This window comes from Panthera leo, chromosome B2 (assembly GCF_018350215.1).
Source record: "Panthera leo isolate Ple1 chromosome B2, P.leo_Ple1_pat1.1, whole genome shotgun sequence".
NCBI classification, from domain to species: Eukaryota; Metazoa; Chordata; class Mammalia; order Carnivora; family Felidae; genus Panthera; species Panthera leo.
Window position 1 is genome coordinate 134,469,271 of NC_056683.1, and position 18,918 is coordinate 134,488,188.

An 18,918-nucleotide genomic window follows, 5' to 3' on the forward strand; every position below is an offset into this window, starting at 1 on the left:
TCCCGGGTCAGCTCTGCTCCCCCATCTCCCGGGTCAGCTCTGCTCCCCCATCTCCCGGGCCAGCTCTGTCCCCCCGTCTCCCGGGTCAGCTCTGCTCCAAGCAGGGGTGCTCAGTGGCTCCGGATCTGAGGTCTGCAGGAAGCGAGCTGCCAGTGCCTTGCAGCAGCCTGAGCCGGATTTCCCACGCTTCTACATCTTGCCATGCACAGTCTCTACTGTTCACTTTCTGCCTCACATGCTAAGACCCAAGCCACTGTCTGGGGGAACACAGCGCTCAACTGCAGGCTTTGGAGTTGCCTCTGCCCGGCCTTCCCACTCCCTCCCCCGGAACAGACACTGGTGCCTCTCCTCGTAGGCCCCTGGATGGAGTCGCCCCCCCTGAGACATCACGTGGAGCCACCACGCCTCTCGTGCTCCACTGTGAGTACTGCCCAAGCCGTGTGTCCCTCTCCCCGCACACCACCCGCACTGGGCCAAATTGACTCTCTCCAACCTAGAATCAGGTCTGCGTCAGGCCTGACCTTGCTAGATCTCCTTAGCGTCAACAGGCCTTATGCATTGGGGGGCCCCTCCCCTTTCCCAGCGGCCTTAACAGTGAGGCCTTAGGACAACTCAGGGCTGCGCTTGTCCACGTTACTGCTAACAACTGACAGGGGAACTCATCACCTCGTCTCACTTCTGTGATGACAAGGTTCAGTGAGTGGGCAGGGTCGGGCGGGGGAGTCACCTGTCCCTGTCCTCACACCAGGCCATTTGCCCCTCCCCTCCCGCTCCATCTGCTCTCAGTACCTGTCACTCTAAAAGACTCTACCTTGGATGCCAATTATGATTAAGCAGCTGAGAATCACAGGGAGGATCCAGGTGATGGGTCTGAGGGCCCCGGACCGGGCCGTGACTTGCTGCGAGCCTGGCGGGGCTGAGATGGAAACACAAGAGGGTTTCAGACCCCAAATCCTGTTTCAGACTTAAATCCGAAGAGATACCCCCTCCGCTCCTCCTGCCGCAGATGATCCCACACTGCAGATGCTTTCTGTCACTCTACATTGTGGCAGCGGCTGTGACAGGTTCTGGGGTGGGAACCGAGGAAAGACACGGGACCCGTCCCGAAGGACCTCGCACAGCTAAAGGGGGAAGCACGGGTTCCAACATAACTGGTCACTCCTGCTGTGGCAGAAGAGGTGGTCACGGAGCACGAGGGTGGTGACAGTTGACCCCCTCTCTGGAGCTAACAGTGCACGTGGCCAGGAATGATCCCCGGCCAGAGACAAGACGAGATGAGAAGATCAATGATTCTCAGAAAAGGGAAGAGCGAGAAGGAGTCTCTGGAATCAGACTGACACCCTCATGTTTGGGGCCAGGAGGGAATCCAAGAAATCCCAGAAAACTAAAGGACATGCAGCAAGGAAGAGATTTCAGGAGATGAGAAGGGAAAGGAAGGACGCTAGAACATATCTAGGGCCATTACTCTCCCCTAAAGATATTCACCATGGATGGATCACCTTCTCTGTCTCTGTTTCTGTCTCTCTCTCTCTCTCACACACACACACACACACACACACGCACACTACAGTGGAGAAGGTAGGCCCGATTTCAAGAGAACAACTTCATCCAGTCTTCTGAGTTACCTGTTGTCTCCCACAGTTCATCCCAGTGCACCAATATTCGCTCAAGCCACTTGTTACAGTCTCCAACTGAGATCTTCATGAGGGTATTGGTCAAATCTCTGTCACTCTCCCATGAGGCCTTTATCTGTCGGCCTCTAGGACGAAGTGTCCAATTTCCACTCTCTGAGTTAAAGAAGTAGGATATCTGTTCATTGATGTGAAACTCCCAGGATCCGCTGGTACGTCCATTGTCCCCACGCACACACACCATCCTGCCCTGCAGGGAGAGAGAATCTGTCCCCCACCCCCACCATGGGAATGAAGTCAGCTTCTGGTCTTGACCGATCCCTTGTCCCACCCGCTGTCCACTGCTCGGCTCCCCTTCACCCTTCTTGGTCCAGTTCTGTCCCTCTTGACTGCCCTGGCTGCTGGGCCACGTGTGTGGGACCCATGTCTAAGTTGTACATGAACACAATAGGTCCCTGGCCCTGCAAACTGTTCTACTTCTGCCCTGGGCCTTTCCGACTTACCACTGGGTGTAAAATCCGCTGCTTTCCAGTCAAGTAGTTTCTTCTTGAGCTCTTCTGCCAGGTCTTTCAGAGTTTCAGTCTGTCTCTCCCAAAACACTATGTCATTCACATTCCTCCCCAGAGGACCAAAGACTTCGACCTTCTTGTTCCCACACGCATAATACAGAAACGTGTTTCCGTTGACCTTGCCTCGAATCTCACACCATGGTTGTCCAGGATTGGGCTTTGGTGTGATGGGGAATTCAAAGGCAGGAGAAAGAGCATCTGCAAATGAAAACGTAAGTTAGGGTTGGGGTTGGAAGAACAGACCCAGAGGCGTCCCTCTCCCATCCATGTGACAGTCATTGTATCTCTGCAGGGCTGGCCTAGCAGAGCAAAGGCGGCCCCTGCACAGCCCCTCCCCCCTAACAATTAAAGGCTGGCGCACTTCCCTTCTTGGAAAAGGACCAAGGATCGGGGTTCCTCTGCCTGACCAGAAACCATACAGCCATGGACATGTTCCCTGTGTCTACCAGGCTGATATCCAGCATCACTCAGTCTCTAATCAATTCAGGCACGTGCTACGCTGGCCATGGGAAGAAGAGGTCTACATGCCGGCTGATGGTCAGGATCTATCCCAGTGTCTCTAAGAAGATGAGGGGCGCCGGGGTGGCTCAGTCAGCGGAGCGTCCGACTTCAGCTCAGGTCATGATCTCACGGCTCGTGAGTTCGAGCCCCGCGTCGGGCTCTGTGCTGACAGCCCAGAGCCTGGAGCCTGCTTTGGATTCTGTGTCTCCCTCTCTCTGCCCCTCCTCCACTCATGCTCTGTCTCTCTCTCTCTCTCAAAAATAAACAAACATTAAACATTAAATTATTAAATAAAATTATTAAGTAAAATTATTATAAAATTAAATTATTAAATAGAAATAAACATTAAAAATTTTTTTTAATAAGATGAGAGACTGTGAGGGGGCCTACTCCTGAGGAGCTGAGTCAGGGCGGGACAGGGTGAAGACAGAATCCAAAGTCAGAGAAGAGAGATTTGCAATCCTGGGTCCCAGCATTTCGCACAGGCCTGGTCATGGTGATAATCTACCATTAGGATGGGCCTTGGAGGCTTGGAAAAAAGGATGATCCACACGGCACAGACTAGAATATCAGGAATTCCATGACACATAGTGGTAAGGGATTAAAAAGGTCCGGAGAAGTGCATATGACAGAACAAATGTAGTAAGAAATGCCAAAACAAAACTAAAAATATGCCCATCGACTATGCTCACGGAGCGGTCTGGAGGACTCTCAATGAAACTCATAAAAAATGCATGGTCCCACTGAGAAGGAGAACTACAGAGCCATTTCCCCGATGAACATGGATGCAAAAATTCTCAACAAGTTACTAGCAAACCCATGCCAACAATCCATTAAAAGAAGTACTCACCACGATCAAGTGGAATTTATTCCTGGGATGCAAGGCTGCTTCAATATCCACAAATCAATCAACATGATGCCTCACATTAATAAAAGAAAGAACAAGAACACGATCCTCTCAATAGATACAGAAAAAGCATTTGACAAGATACAGTATCCTTCTTGATGAAAACCCACAAGAAAGGACGGATAGAAGGAACATACCCCAAGATCACGAAAGCCAGGTAGGAAACACCCACCGCTAATATCATCCTCAAGGGGGAAAAACAGAGAGCTTTCCCCCTAAGGTCAGGAACATGACAGGGATGCCCGCTGTCACCACCGTTGTTCAACATAGCGTTGGGAGTCCTAGCCTCAACAATCAGACAACAGAAAGAAATAAAAGGCATTCAAATCAGCAAGGAAGAAGTCAAACTTTCATGCTTCCTAGATGACATGATAGTCTATGTGGAAAACCCAAAAGACTCCACCAAAAACCTGCTACGACTGATACATGAATTCAGCTAAGTTGCAGGATATAAATCAATGTACAGAAATCTGTGGCATTTGTCTACACCAATAATGAAGCAGCAGAAAGAGAAATCAAGGAATCAACCCCATGGTACTGAAAACCATAAAATACCTAGGAATGAATTCACCAAAGAAGTAAAAGATCTATATGCTGCGAAGTACAGAAATCTCGGAAAGAAATTCAAGAGGACAAAGAAATAGAAAAACATCCCATGCTCGTGGATTGAAAGAGGAAATATTGCTATAATGTCAACACTACCCAAAGCCATCTGCATATTCAATGCAATCCCTGTCAAACGGACACCAGCATTCTTCACAGAGCTAGAATAAACAATTCCAAAATTTGCAGGGAACCAGAAATGACCCGAATATCCAAAGTAATGTTGAAAGGGAACACCAAAGCTGAAGGCATCACAATTCCAGACTCTAAGCTGTATTACAAAGCTGTAATCATCAAGACAGTATGGTACGGGCACAATAACAGACACATAGATCAAAGGAACAGAGTAGAACACCCAGAAATAGACCCACAAACATATGGCCAACTAATCTTTGACAAAGCAGGGAAGACTATCCAGTGGGAATTAACTCTCTTCAGCAAATGGTGTTAGGAAAACTGGACAGCCCATGCAGAAGAACAAACCTGGGCCACTTTCTTACATCATACACAAAATAAACTCAAAATGGATTAAAAAAAAACACCTAAATGTAGGACAGGAAACCATCCAAATCCTAGAGGAGAAAACAGGCTACAATCTCTTTGACCTCGGCTGCAAAAACTTCTTACCTGACATGTCTCTGGAGGCAAGGAACACAAAAGCAAACATGAACTACTGGGACCTAATCAAGATGAGGTCCGTTTCCTTCCGCACATTCAACAAAACTAAAAGTCCATGGACGGAACGAGAGAAGATATTTGCAAATGAGATATCCGATAAAGGGTTACTATCCAAAATCTATCAAGAACTTATCAAACTCAACACCCAAAAAACAAATAATCCAGTGAAGAAAGAGGTAAAAGACACGAACAGACACTTTTCCAAAGAAGTCATCCAGATGGCCAACAGGCACATGAAAAGATGCTCAACATCACACATCATCAGGGAAGTACAAGTCAAAACCACAATGAGATACCACCTCACGCCAGTCAGAATGGCGAAAATGATCAACTCGGGAAACATCAGCTATTGGCAAGGATGTGGAGGAAGGTAAAGCCTTTTTCACTGCTGCTGGGACTGCAAACTGGTGCAGCCACTAGGGAAAACAATATGGAAGTTCCTCAAAAAATTAAAAGTATAACTAGCCTATGACCCCTTAGTTGCACTACTAGGTATCGCTCCAAAGGATACCAAAATGCTGATTTTAAGGGGCACATGCACCCCAGTGTTTTAGCAGCACTATCCACAATAGCCAAATTATGGGATGGGCCCAAACGTCCATCGAGTGACAAACGGATAAAGAAGATCTAGTATAAATACACAATGGAATATTACTTGGTGATCAAAAGGAATGAAATCTTGCCATTTGCAGCCATGTGGATGGAACTAGAGCATATCATGCTAAGCAAAATAAGTCAGTCAGAGAAAGAAATATCGTATGATTTCACGCATATGTGGAAAGTTAAGAAACACAACAGGTGGACATAGGGGAAGGGAACGAAAAATAAGATACAAACAGAGAGGGAGGCAAACCATAAGAGACTCTGAAATACAGAGAAGAAACTGAGGGTTGCTGGAGGGGTAATGGGTGGGGGGATGGGCTGAATGGGTGGTGGGCATTAAGGAGGGCACCTGTTGGGACAAGCATGGGTGTTACATGTAATTGATGAATCCCTAAATTCTACTCCTGAAACCATTATTACGCCATATGTTAGCTTGGATTTTAATAAAATTCAAAAAACAGAAACCAAAAAACAATGCATGGTGAGAAGGCACCAAAATCCTGAAGAAGCTTAGTAATGGCAGGGCGCCTGGGTGGCTCAGTCAGTTAAGTGTGCAACTTTGGCTCAGGTCATGATCTCCCAGTTTGTGGCTCGAGCCCTGCATCGGGCTTTGCACGGACAGTGCAGAGCCTGCATGGGATTCCTTCTCTCTCCTTCTCTGTCTCTCTTCTCTCTCTGCCCCTCCCCCATTTGTGCGCTCTCTCTGTCTCTCTCTCTCTCTCTCTCTCTCTCTCTCAAGAAATTAAAACAAAAGAAGCTTAGTGATGGCTATCTCTGAAGGCAGAAGCTTGGCGGTAATGGGACGGTGTTGCAGAAATAGGCTCCCAGTGGTATTGGCGGTGGGAAGTCGTGATATAATAGATTTGAGGTATAGGTGCTCAACTGTCCGAAGCAGGGAGGCGGCAAGGATTGAAATGATCCTGGAATGATCCTAGACGCTGGAAAGCAGCCAGCGGCCTGACCCACAGAAAGCTGTCCATCCCTCTGGCTCACAGAACACATGACTGTAAAGGCAAAGTAGTTGGACAGCCAACCCGAAGACTGCTGGAGTTAAACAATAAAAACAAAGACCAATCCCCAAGATGGATGAGGAGGAAGCTGAAAGCAGTGACCCCACAGAGAGTCTGGATCCTCTGCCCAGGTTCCAGAACGGAGCCGCCTCTCAGAACTGCAACTCTTTACTAGAAGCAGAAGCCAGGTTCCAATCAGGAGGGACCCTTCAGGTCAACAGCAAGAGCAATGCTTCCTGCTGGCCTTCCCCAAAGAGTCATGTGGTCATTTACAGGGGTGCAGAGACCCTGGGGAGCAGAGACCACCCGGACATTTTCACTGAGTAAACCTACTGTGTGAGTTGACACCGTCCACAGGGATCGAAAGCGTCCTCAGGGGTCCCTGTTATTGAACTGGTGCAGGGCAGGGGATGCCCCAGATAATGAAAAGACACCTCTCCCAGGTCCTGTTCACAGGGACATCATTTGGCTCAGGTACCCACATCACCATGTGGTCCTTTCACATCCCCCACGTTTGTCCCAGGAGTGAAAAATCTTTGCAGTTGAATTACTTGTGGGTAGGGGGCTAGGTTGCAAGGAAATTCAAGTACAGTACTCTTACACGGCCTTCTCTTCTCTCCAAATAGAATGTTTAAAAAGTACTTATCCTGGATGCAGTGAGAGAGATGAGTACCAACATCAAAATCTCTCTGAATGCAAGGGTATGAAGGAGCCCTCTTCTATTTTCACTTAAATGCCAGCCCGGTGCAAAGATTTTCTGCATCTATTAAATATTTCCCAGGTCTCTGCTGTAACTAACCGACAGTGCTCTTGTAGCAGGGACGCCGCCATAACAATCCCTGGATGAAGGAATGTGGCTTAACCGGCCTCTTAGGTCACATAACCCTATAGAAGGTGTGACGAAGAAGTATTGTGTTAGGAAAACGTGCTCTGTGCACTCTGTGACATCCCCATTGGAATATGGGAAAGAGACCCTTACTGTGGCCAAGCGAGGCAATGCCATTTGCAGCAGGGAAAATCACACGGAGTAAGAGGCTGCAGGTGGTCCAGGGCCTGGTAGCCGGGAGGTTTCCGACTCTGAACTGAGATGTGGCTGGCGAATTAGGGCGGTGGCGCTGCGTGTGCCTTGAACTACTGCCCCCATGTGCTGGGTAGGCCAAGGGAGGACAGCAGTGGGGACGGTAGCCCATGAGGTAAGAGTTGTGTGAGCGGCCAGAGTCGGGGATTTCCTGGGTCCAGACCCTGTGGGATCGCGGTCCGTCCAGCCCGAGTCCTGGGCCGCAGGGGCTCGGGCTCAGGCTCCCCAAGCGGCCGGCGCCGGGTGGCAGCGCCCGCAGACCTCCCGCCGCGGCCCCGCTTCCTACCCTGCGCTCCTCGCCCCCAGCGTCAGGCAGCACTTAGTTGCCCAAGTCGCCTCTTTCCGTCGCGGAGGATGTGACCCGCCCCGCGGACTCCGCCGAGCCGAACAGGAGGCCGCGGCGGGGACGTGAGAGGGCGGCGCGGCGGCGCTTCCCCGCGACCAGTGTCCCAAAGCTCTGGCCGGACTCACCTGTCTTCTCCCGCGCCGCGCCCAGGAACTCACCTCCGCCTCGCGCCCCGCAGGCGCAGTCGGACAGCAGAAACAGGACCAGGGGGCCAAGTCCGAAGTTGGTGGCCGCAATGAGCGCCATCTCGACCCGGAGCCCCGGGACGAGCCCAGTGCGGCGGAGCCGCGTGTGCACCGGGCGGGAGCGCCGGGAGAGCTGAGTTACTACCCTGCAGCGCGGAACCTTGGCTTTGCCCCGCCCCACGCTCCCTCCCTCACCTGGCTGGGCTGGACCTCTGCGCGCGCACGCGTCCGGAAAAATTGGGCAAGGGTTCTTGAAGTTTGCAGATTCCCAGTGCTGTTCTATTTAATGAGCAGACTCTTCTTGCTGATCCACACTGGACCTAGGGCGTGAGGAATACAAATGGCATTAAAAAAAATAATTCAAAAAATGCTAAATGTGATCAAACCACGTAAAATTTACCACCTTTCTTATTTTTAGTTTACATTCAGTTGTAAGCCCCTCAGCTTTTAATGTTGGCTCTGCAATGGACCTAGCCTACAACCAGATCAGACCTTTTATTTTTAATCTTTTTCATTTTACTATTTTTAATCTTTTTCATTTTAAGGGTGTCTTTTTTTTTTTTTTAATGTTTATTTATTTTTGAGGCAGAGAGAGACACAGCATGAGCAGGGAAGGGGCAGAGAGAGAGGGAGACACAATGTGAAGCAGGCTCCAGGCTCTGAGCTGTCAGCACAGAGCCCGACGCGGGGCTCGAACTCACGAACTGTGAGATAGTGACCTGAGCGAAGTAGGACGCTTTACCGACTGAGCCACCCAGGCGTGAAGACAATGTATATGCATTGGATTCTTTTCTAAATCTTACCTGAGAATTTCTAATTGGAGAGTTTAATAGTTTACCTTTTATTGTGATTACTAATACAGTAGGAGGTATCTCAGCCGTCACATTTTTCATTTATTATGCTTTAAAAAATTCCCTCTCCATATCTGCATCATTGCTTTTGTTCATCCCAAAAAACAAAATATTTAGCATGTTTTCACATCTCTTGTGTGTTTTTCCTCCCATCCCATTTCCCTGATATTACCCAGATTTTCATTTCGGAGTTGTTGCTATACTTTTTCTTCTCTGTGATATAAATTTCCCTCACCCTTCCCGCCCTTTTTTAAGGCAACAGTAATCTTTAACAAATTAACAATTAAAAATTGTTTTTAAACAAAATTTTAACCATCTTTAACAAATTAAAATTTCAGTAAAATTGGTTACTCATTCTCCTTATTTCTCTTGTTACATCTCCTGGATGTGTTTCTCTTACTATTGGAATACTTTATCCAAAAGATATTTTCAAGTTGGATCTTTCCGGGAAAAATATTTCTTAGGCTTTGTATATTCAAGCCTTTTTTTTTTTTTTTAAATTTTTAAATGTTTATTATTTTTGAGAGAGAGAGAGAGAGCTAGAGCACAAGTGGGGGAGGGGCAGAGAGAGGGGGAGACACAGAATCTGAAGAAGGCTCCAGGCTCTGAGCTGTTGGCACAGAGCAAGACATGGGGCTCCAACTCAGACTGCAAGATGACCTGAGCGGAAGTCGGCTGCTTAACCAACTGAGCCTCCTGGGCTTGCCTGTTCAAAACTATTTTTTTTTTTTTTTCAACGTTTTTTATTTTTGGGACAGAGAGAGACAGAGCATGAACGGGGGAGGAGCAGAGAGAGAGGGAGACACAGAATCGGAAACAGGCTCCAGGCTCCGAGCCATCAGCCCAGAGCCTGACGCGGGGCTCGAACTCACGGACCGCGAGATCGTGACCTGGCTGAAGTCGGACGCTTAACCGACTGCGCCACCCAGGAGCCCCAAAACTATTTTTAATACACCATGGTATTCAGAATTCTGAAGATTTCCCCCAACTTTTACGTTCCTTGGTTCTCAATTAAATGTTAATTTAGGTACTGTTATGCAGGGGCCTTGCGGATGTAATTAAAGTGACTACTCCCTTGACCTTAAGATAGGGAGATTATTCTAGGTCACCTGAGTGGGCCCAGTTAATCACATGAGCCCTTCAAAATGAAGGACTTTCTCAGACTGAAGGCAAGAGGGATGTGGCAGAGAAGTAGTTGAGAGATTTGGTGCCCTGTTGCCGGCTCCTAGGTGAAGGGAGCCATATGCAAGGCAGAGGCCCTACAGGGGTTAAGGAGGGCCTCCAGCTGGCAGGTAGCAAAGAAGAGGGACTCTCAGTCCAGAGACTCAAGAAATGGGATTTTGTCAGCAATCTGAATAAGCGGATTCCTCCTAGTGTCTCTGGCTAAGAGCCCAGCTGGCCGATGCCTTGACTGTGGCTTTGTGAAGCCCAGAGCGATGCCTTGATTGTGGCTTTCTGAAGTCCAGAGCAGAGAAACTGAGCCAGCTGAGACATCGCACGTACTTAGCTGTGTGATGAGAAACACGTGTTGATTTAAGCAGCTAGTTTGCGGTGATGTGTTATGGCTGCAGTAAAAAACTAATACATAGACTCTCCTACCTGAGTGAGAACTTGACGGGATATAAAATCCTAGGCCCAAAGCCCCTTTTCTCCCACACTTGAGAGATCATACCCCTTGGTCCTCCTGCAGCCAGGATGGCTGTTGAGAAGATTGCTGCTGATCTCGTTCCTTCTTACCTTTATAGTTTCCGAGGGCTCCCTTGCGGGAGGGAGCCAGAAGACTGCTCATTTGTCACCTCCATCTGGTCGAGTTTGTACCACACTAGGTTGCCAGCTGCAGCTTCGTGGAGTTGGAGGAAGATTTTAAACACTTTTTCAACCAACAGATAGACAGATGTGCCGATGGGTATGACAAGTTCATTGTGTTTTCTTTCGTTCAGGTGCTACTAGTTTTCCTCCCCTCCACCTCTTATAAAAATCAAATTTGTTGAGATCTAATTTAGAGGCAATCCTCTCCTCCTTTTCGAACACACTTCTCTTTGGAAGTGTATGAGAAGCATGTAGACATTTGGCCAAATTATAAGGCACGTTCTCAGGCTATGGAAGCCAAAACAGATGAATGATATTACACCAGCTATGAATCCTTTTAGCAACCTGTAAATTCTACAGAGAATCATATTTCCAAGCAGCACTATCTTCGGGTTTGCAGAAGGGAAAAAAAGCAAATGATTTTTTTTCAGTGAACACACTTTAGCTAATAGACAAAGTGAGTGTGGGAGCTAGATTATGTCACTTTCACTTAGGATCAATTTTATATTGTATAAATTTCATAAAATCAGCTCACATAATGCTAGATATATTATGATAGCTAATAAAGTATCCAACCCCCTTTCGTCATTGGAAGCACTTATATTAATTCTAGGCTTTGAAAGATAAATAGCCACACTGTAAAATGACAGCACTTTTAAAAACTGAACTCAGGGGCCCTTGGATGGCTCAGTGGGTTAAGCGGCTGACTTTGGCTCAGGTCACGATCTCACGGTTTGTGGGTTCGAGCCCCACGTTGGACTCTGTGCTGACAGCTCAGAGCCTGGAGCCTGCTTCGGTTTCTGTGTCTCCCTCTCTCTCTGCCCCTCCCCCACTCGCATTCTGTCTCTCAAAAATGAATAAAAATGTAAAAAAAAAAAAACGAACTCAGCTGAATTAATCAGATATTGCTAGATATTTTTAGGACTCTAACAAGCTTAATGAATGATTTGATTTTATTTTAACATTTATTTATTTTAAAATTTACTGAACATAGATTTGTCTACTTTTGGCTTCCTTTTACAGAGGAACTAAAGACATTTGTGTCTAAGCATGTCCTGTGCCACCCCAAAAATTTTACTATGAGAAAGCATGCATTTCTAAAAATTGTAAAAAGTATTTATAAATCTGCCAATCCACTAGGAATGCTAGGAAAGAGACAGTCCACAACTGTTTACTTCTTTAAAACAAAAATTTTTTTAAATGTTTTATTTATTTTTGAGACAGAGAGAGACAGAGCATGAGCAGGGGAGGGGCAGAGAGAGAGCAGGAGACACAGAATCCAAAGCAGGCTCCAGGCTCCGAGCTGTCAGCACAGAGCCCGGCGCGGGGCTCGAACTCACAAACTGTGAGATCATGACCTGAGCCGAAGTGGGACGCTTAATTGACTGAGCCATCCAGGCGCCCCCACACTGTTTACTTCTTAATTTTAACCAGAAATTAAGGTTTTTAAGGGTTAAGAATTCTAATATAAAGCTTAATGAATAATGTTAAATAGTTTAAAATAGGTTTATTAAAAAAATTTTTTCTTAATGTTTATTTATTTCTGAGACAGAGACAGAGCACGAGTAGGGGAGGGGCAGAGAGAGAGGGAGACAGAATCAGAAGCAGCCTCCAGAGCCCGACGCGGGGCTCGAGCTCACAAATCGTGAGATCATGACCTGAGCCGAATTCGGTCGCTCAACCGACTGAGCCACCCAGGCGCCCCTAAAATACACTTAAAAAATATACCTAAACGGTGTGAATTGTAGTAACACTTAGCCTTTGAGGAAGAAATCATTAATTTTGGATTTAACATGCAGAGTGGCACCATAGGAAAATCTGGAAGGTCAGAAGAATTGTACCCTTAAGAGTGCAAATGAGTAAAGAAAATACTTATCACCAAAGTTACCATGGGATGCTTAGACATCTCCTTGCAACGCGAGCATTTTTCTGCCTAGAAACTGCATAATTGACTGTTCGGCTCCAGCTGGCAGATACCACGTGGAGTAGCAACAGCAGAGCAGGAAAACCGGGAAATCTTTCTGTTAGAAATCAGATGATTTCAAATTTGTTTTTGCAAAGCATTCTGGGGAAGGTGCCTGTTGCCTCCCAACAAACTAACAAGCACAGAAGAGCAGCAATAATGACAAGCAACGGTAATGGATGAAAATTATCAAGAAAGGGAATTCACGGGGCGCCTGGGTGGCTCAGTCGGTTAAGCGCCCAATGATTCCGGCTCAGGTCATGATCTCAGGGTCCGTGAGTTTGAGTCCTGCATCGGGCTCTGTGCTAACAGCTCAGAGCCTGGAGCCCGCTTCGGATTCTTGTGTCTCCCTCTCTCTCTGCCCCTCCCGTGCTTATGCTCTGTCTCTCTCTGTCTCAAAAATAAATAAACATTAAAGAAAAATTAAAAAAAAAAAAGAAAGGAAATTCACGTTTATCTGTAATACCTTTATCACAAAGGTGTGTGGACATACAATGAAAAACTAGTGATACACATTTTTTCATGAGCATGTTTTGCTTTGTCAGCAGGCATGTGCTAAATATTTAATTATACCTGTAACTAATCAGATAAGAATTTCATTTTCCAATTTTTTTTCTGATTTTGTGGGCGTGTTACATTTTCTTCTATTTTTCTCTCCTACCATATTGGACACTTAAAAAAAAAATTGCTCCTGTCGGGAAATGTCACCCATTTTAATTACTGTCAAAATATTTCTTATCTCTTGTTAACAGTAAACCTAATTCTCAAAGGAGTGTGCTTGCTTTCTGTTTGGTTTCTGCTTGCAGAACACTCTTCATCTGATGTTATTTGAACTCTCCTTTACCTCCCTCTTTTTTTATAAAGACCCTTCTTGGTCTCCATTCTTAGTCAAAAAGGAGTCATCTTTGCACTTTTCATAGTCTCTCTGCTTCCCCTGCTAGAAAACATTCAACCAGTCACTGGTACTCCATGACCAAATCAAAGTTTACTGCAGGGGAAGCTCATTTTTTTCACAAAGCCAGGGTTAATCGTCGGTTTGGCAGCCATTGGCGGGAGGAACTGGGAGAAGGAATGGGGTCACAGCATGAGTCATCAGGAACCTGCCCCGGAAAACAGGGAGGGGAAGGGGAAAAAGAGAAGAAGCCTGAGACAGAATTACGTGAATCATCAAGAGGATAGAGGTAGCAGACGATGCGCTGTTGTGATTCGTACCATGACCCCTTGTGCATTCTCTCTGACTAGTAGAGATCCATGTGTGATTATCCATCCAGAACACAACCTCAAATAGACTGCAGGGATTTCCTACAGATAAGCCCTGCCAAAGAAACCTCATGACTTAATTGATATTAAATTATATGAGGGCATTAATTAATCTCACGACACGAATCCATGTTTGGAAACACAACTAATCCCCAAGTAGGACATATAAAAATAAACGCACTCCTAGGCACATTGCGGCAAAATTGCAGGAAATCTTCCAGATCTTCCAAGAGAGAAAGGGGAAAGAGCGTAAAAGCAACTATTGATACGATTCCCTTCAACGGGAAGACAATCAAATTGACAACAGACTTCTAATCAGTTTTGAAAAATTCCCACCTGTTATCTCTTCACGTGTGACTTATTCCTGATTTTCTTTTATCTGTCCCTTTAGGATTCCAGTTAAACGTGGGGTAAACCACTTCGCCGTGTCTGCTGTGGCTCCTACTCGTATATTTTTTCCACTCTTCAATCTTTCTGTGCCTTATTCTAGATAATTTCTTCTGATCCACCTTCCAGTCGACCGATTTCACTCTTGAGGCATGTATAATCCGCTATTAACGGCATCCACGGAATTCTTAATTTCAGCTATTCAATTTTACAGTTAGAGGTTGTTCCATATTTCAAATATCCTGGGTCACCTTTTATATAATTTTCAGTTCTGTATTGAAGTTTTTCAATCTCACTTTTAAAAATCTCCTTAAACATAGTCGGCATAGTTCTTTTAACATCGCTACCTGATAATTCTAAAATCCAAAGCTGCGGGATTCAATACAGTAGTTAGTAGCCACCTTTGGCTATTGAGCCCTCGAAATATGGCTAGCCTGAATTGAGGTGTCCTGTAAGGGTAAAATGCACACTGGGTTTTTGGAGATTTAGTATAAAAATGTCATAGATCTCATTATTAATTGTTACATTGATTACATGTTGAGATAAACATTTAGGTTAAATAAAAACTCGAGTTAAAATATACCGATTTAAATCAAACTATTTTAAGAATTAATTCCACTTGTTTCTTTTTACTTTTTCAATGTGGTTGCTAGAAGATTTAAAGTTCCACATATGGCCCACATCATAGTTCCACTAGAGCAGTGATCTAGATAGTCTGTGTGTTTTCTGTGGCTGTTGTATGTTCTTGCTGGTTCTCATTCTCACTGTCTTATTTCTTCATGTGCTTTGTTATCTTTGTCAGTGTGCTGGGCATTATATTTTGAAAACTGTTGCTGAAACAATGAGAAGTCTAGGCTGGTATCTCCTTTCCCCAGAAATGACTTTTATTTGCTTATATCAGGCACTTTGTAGCTATGTATCCAGATCACTTCCATTGCATTTTAGGAATTGAGATATTTTTGACTCTGTAGAAGCTTTGAAGGTGAACCGTCGTCTGTTTGAGGACTGGTTTACTGTAGTTCACCTTACCCTCGGGTCACCCTACCCTCAGGACTCCCAACCAAACTACACGGGATTTATCAGCACCCCCCACCCTGAGCAAGCCCTGGACTTCAATATTTGTTTGCTTGGCTCCATGAGTCTGTCCAAAGCCTGCACAAGCCGCCAAGGGAGCTACTCCGTCTGTGATCAAAAAGCTGCGGGTTCCATTGCCATGGCACTATTGCCACAATTAGGAAGCCACCGAGATAAGGATGAGAAACTACTGTCATCAGGAGGTCACCGCAATCAGAAGCCATGGCAGCTGCTGCTGTCTCCAGACCCACACTGTGCCTGCGGTGAGCCGCACAAATGGACGCCCTGTGTCTTGTGCCCTGCTCTCAACACCTCAAAGCCAGTGACCAGAGCCCAGGACCTCTGCCGATGCTGCTACAAAAAAACCACATGTCTTCACAACCAGGCTTGCCGGCAGGAGCAACAGAAGCCTGGCCTCTGCTCCAATTCTGCTACATTTGATTGACAAAATCTAAATCACAACCAGGAGTCTGGCTGGGAAGGAGCCTGGGAAATACAGTTTTTAGTGTTTACGTCTCCCTAGCACAGGAAGGTGCACTAGAAAGAAGATGGGATGGGTGTTAGGCACTTCTTCCCCGCCCCCCACGCCCCCTCCCCCCGCTGCCATCTACCCCAAGTACGCGCAGTTACGCTGTGTTTTATTTATTTTTTGGTATTTCTTACTGAGTTCAGTGACTTGTTGTAAGGAAAACACACCCATGTGTCCACCATCAAGATTAAGAAACAGAGTTTTGCCAGCCATCCCAGCAGCTGCCCCAGCACAGCATCCCGACCCAACCCCTTTCCTTCCCCTAAAGTCCTTATGTTTGTGCCCAAGTGCAAACATTCTTAGACATAGTTTAGACTTCCCTACTCAAAAAAAGGGTTTGTGTGCACTAAATCCATTTCTATCCATGAATTTCCTCCTTCCTCTGTTTCTTTTTTCATTCTAAACGATGATGCTACTTATTTACATTTTGAAATATGTGAAATAATATTCTATCTTGCTTTTTGGTCTACCCTATATACACAAGTACATGCATATCCACATATCTGGACCTAGGTAGCCGTATGTCAACACCTATGCATCCAATTTCTATAAAGACAGTGAGATAAGTAGTGGCTTCAAACAGTAGGTTCTGGAATCGGGCTGCCTAATCCCCAATCTGTATTTGTGTGACCCCGAGCACACGAGTTTCCTCAAGCGCTCTCCCCAATCTTATTTTTCTCTACCTGTAAAATAGGTTTAATGATAGTGCCTACTCAGAACATCGCTGTGGGGCTCAAATAAGAGAACGTGTGTAACAGACTTATCGTAGTGCCTGGCTCATGAGAAGCATGCGGGAAATTTAGCTCTTTTTATTGTATGGTAGCGGAGGATCTAGATGATAAACCCAATTCATTATATCACCTTGGCAAATCATTTAATTTCTTTGTGTCCTGATTTCTTTGTCTCTCAGATGAGGAAGTTGTCTTACCTCCAAGTTCCATTACTGGAGAGTCTGAGGCACTGGAAGAAGATATTTCCAGCATTTTATTAAGTAAGTCAGAGAGTCTGGCTTCTAGGCAGTATTTTATTTTATTTTATTTTATTTTATTTTATTTTATTTTATTTTATTTTATTTTATTATTTCACTTTACTTTACTTATTTACTTTACGTCTTATACTCCTACCTTATCTCTAGGTGCTACTTAAGAGAAACAGGATAAAACTACCACCATTAAGCACTTTGACACAGGACCTAACAGCCAATGATTTTGGTTGCTAACATCAAGAATATCGCCAGAGGGCACTTCTGTTAAAGAGTGAGATGGAAGAAAGTAAGGTTGGATGTAGCCAGTGTTTGTAGAGGGTAAAAAAAAAGCGTGAGCCGAGGCCTGCAGGTTCAAGTGGTTAGGACATTGGGCTTCTCTGACAACCAAGTGAAAAAATGCTATTTAATTTTAATCCAGCTACCTGGATGTGCACGCCTTGGGAAAATGCTTGTGGATGGTTTTGTTACCCTCATCTGGATTGTTCTTATAAAGCTTAACGAGTCACGTTAATAAAACCAAAACAACTTTATTTTCTGCAGTGAGAAGCGCTTGCAGGATTCTAGTATTTGGGTGAGAAAATGCCCTTATTTACAGTGTCTGCCAATACTACGGGCTTAATACCTGGGGGAGATGACCCGAGGAACTAATGTTGTGGCTCTATACACGCAGTGACTTCGGTCTCAAAGGAAAATTTACTTTCGAAGAAATGCACATTAGACCATAATCAACATCAGAGATGGGTAAAGATGGATGGGTCATAATTGAAACATAATTAATTCAGATTATATTATTTCATCGAAGCACTTTTAACTCTTACAGAGATGATCCATTTTCAAAATTGGAAATATAAGCAGCTTCATAGAGATCAGAACCTCATGAATATTAAATGCTATACAGGGCTCTTAGATTACCTTTCAATATCTGTTTATGTGAAAAGGGTTTGTATACTGTCCTATAGTCTTTTTTTTTCCCTTTTAACATAATTTCAAGGGAACAAATAAGTGTCTTTATGCAAATGGCCTTTTATAATACACTAAACTGCCCTACAGTTTAGAACTAATGAAAATCCAGGCAAACGAAGCATCTCACCGATTTAAAAAAGATTTCTATTAACTATCGCCCTCCGTGGTAATCTCAGAACTGCACGTTTAGAAAATTGGATGGCTGGAAAGTCTCAGCAGCTGTAACTGGAGCTCTGACATAGGAAGATTCCCCAAACTGAGCAGATGCCTATACATGCTCTAGGGACTTCCATGAAAGGAAGAGCTTAAGACATCCTTTTGGTTACTCAGAGGTATGAGAAGAAGCATGGGTGCTTTTCTTAAGAAGCTGATGATAGACTTGCTTAGTGCTTAGTAAGTGACGGAATAATAGTTTGCATTTAATCTGAAGTCCTCACTGTTGATGTTACTCCGCAGATTGATGGCGTACTCATTCATTGAGCACGGAGCACATCTTACTTTTAGGCAGGCAACTCTTTACCTGACCCCTGGCTGATCCTGTCTCAGGAGACACTTGGGTCCTAGGCCAGGCTGGTACGGGCACACGTGGGGGGTCTGCTCATTTTGGAGCTTATATAAATGTAAAAGTCATTACTTTTAATTGTTCACTCAGTACTCATTATCAAAGATGAGTGTGACTTCACACCTTTAAAAACATTTTTTGTGTGTGTTTATTTTGAGAGAGAGAGAGAGAGAGCACACGAGCAGGAGCAGGGGAGGGGCAGAGAGAGAGAGAGAGAGAGAGAGAGAGAGAGAGACAGAGGATCCGAAGCAGGCTCTGCCGTATCAGTGCAGAGCCTGACTTGGGACGGGGCTCCAACTCCTGGACCATGAGTTCATGACTTGAGATCATGACCGTGATCATCACCTGAGACCATGACCCAAGATCATGAACCATGAGATCATGACCTGAGTCGAAATCAAGAGTCGGAGGTTTAACTAACTGA

General features: G+C 45.4%; 1 protein-coding gene across 1 annotated transcript; it reads right to left on the reverse strand.

The window, feature by feature from the left end:
- LOC122219209 (UL16-binding protein 1-like) lies at positions 1–8,505 on the reverse strand. Its single transcript, XM_042937432.1, has 4 exons — positions 8,052–8,505; positions 2,135–2,398; positions 1,626–1,898; positions 1–916 (listed from the first exon to the last, which is right to left on the reverse strand). The coding sequence occupies exons 1-4, from the start codon at positions 8,170–8,172 to the stop codon at positions 798–800; spliced, it is 777 nt and encodes a 258-aa protein (XP_042793366.1). The 5' UTR covers positions 8,173–8,505; the 3' UTR covers positions 1–797.
- Positions 8,506–18,918: the final 10,413 nt, after the last annotated feature.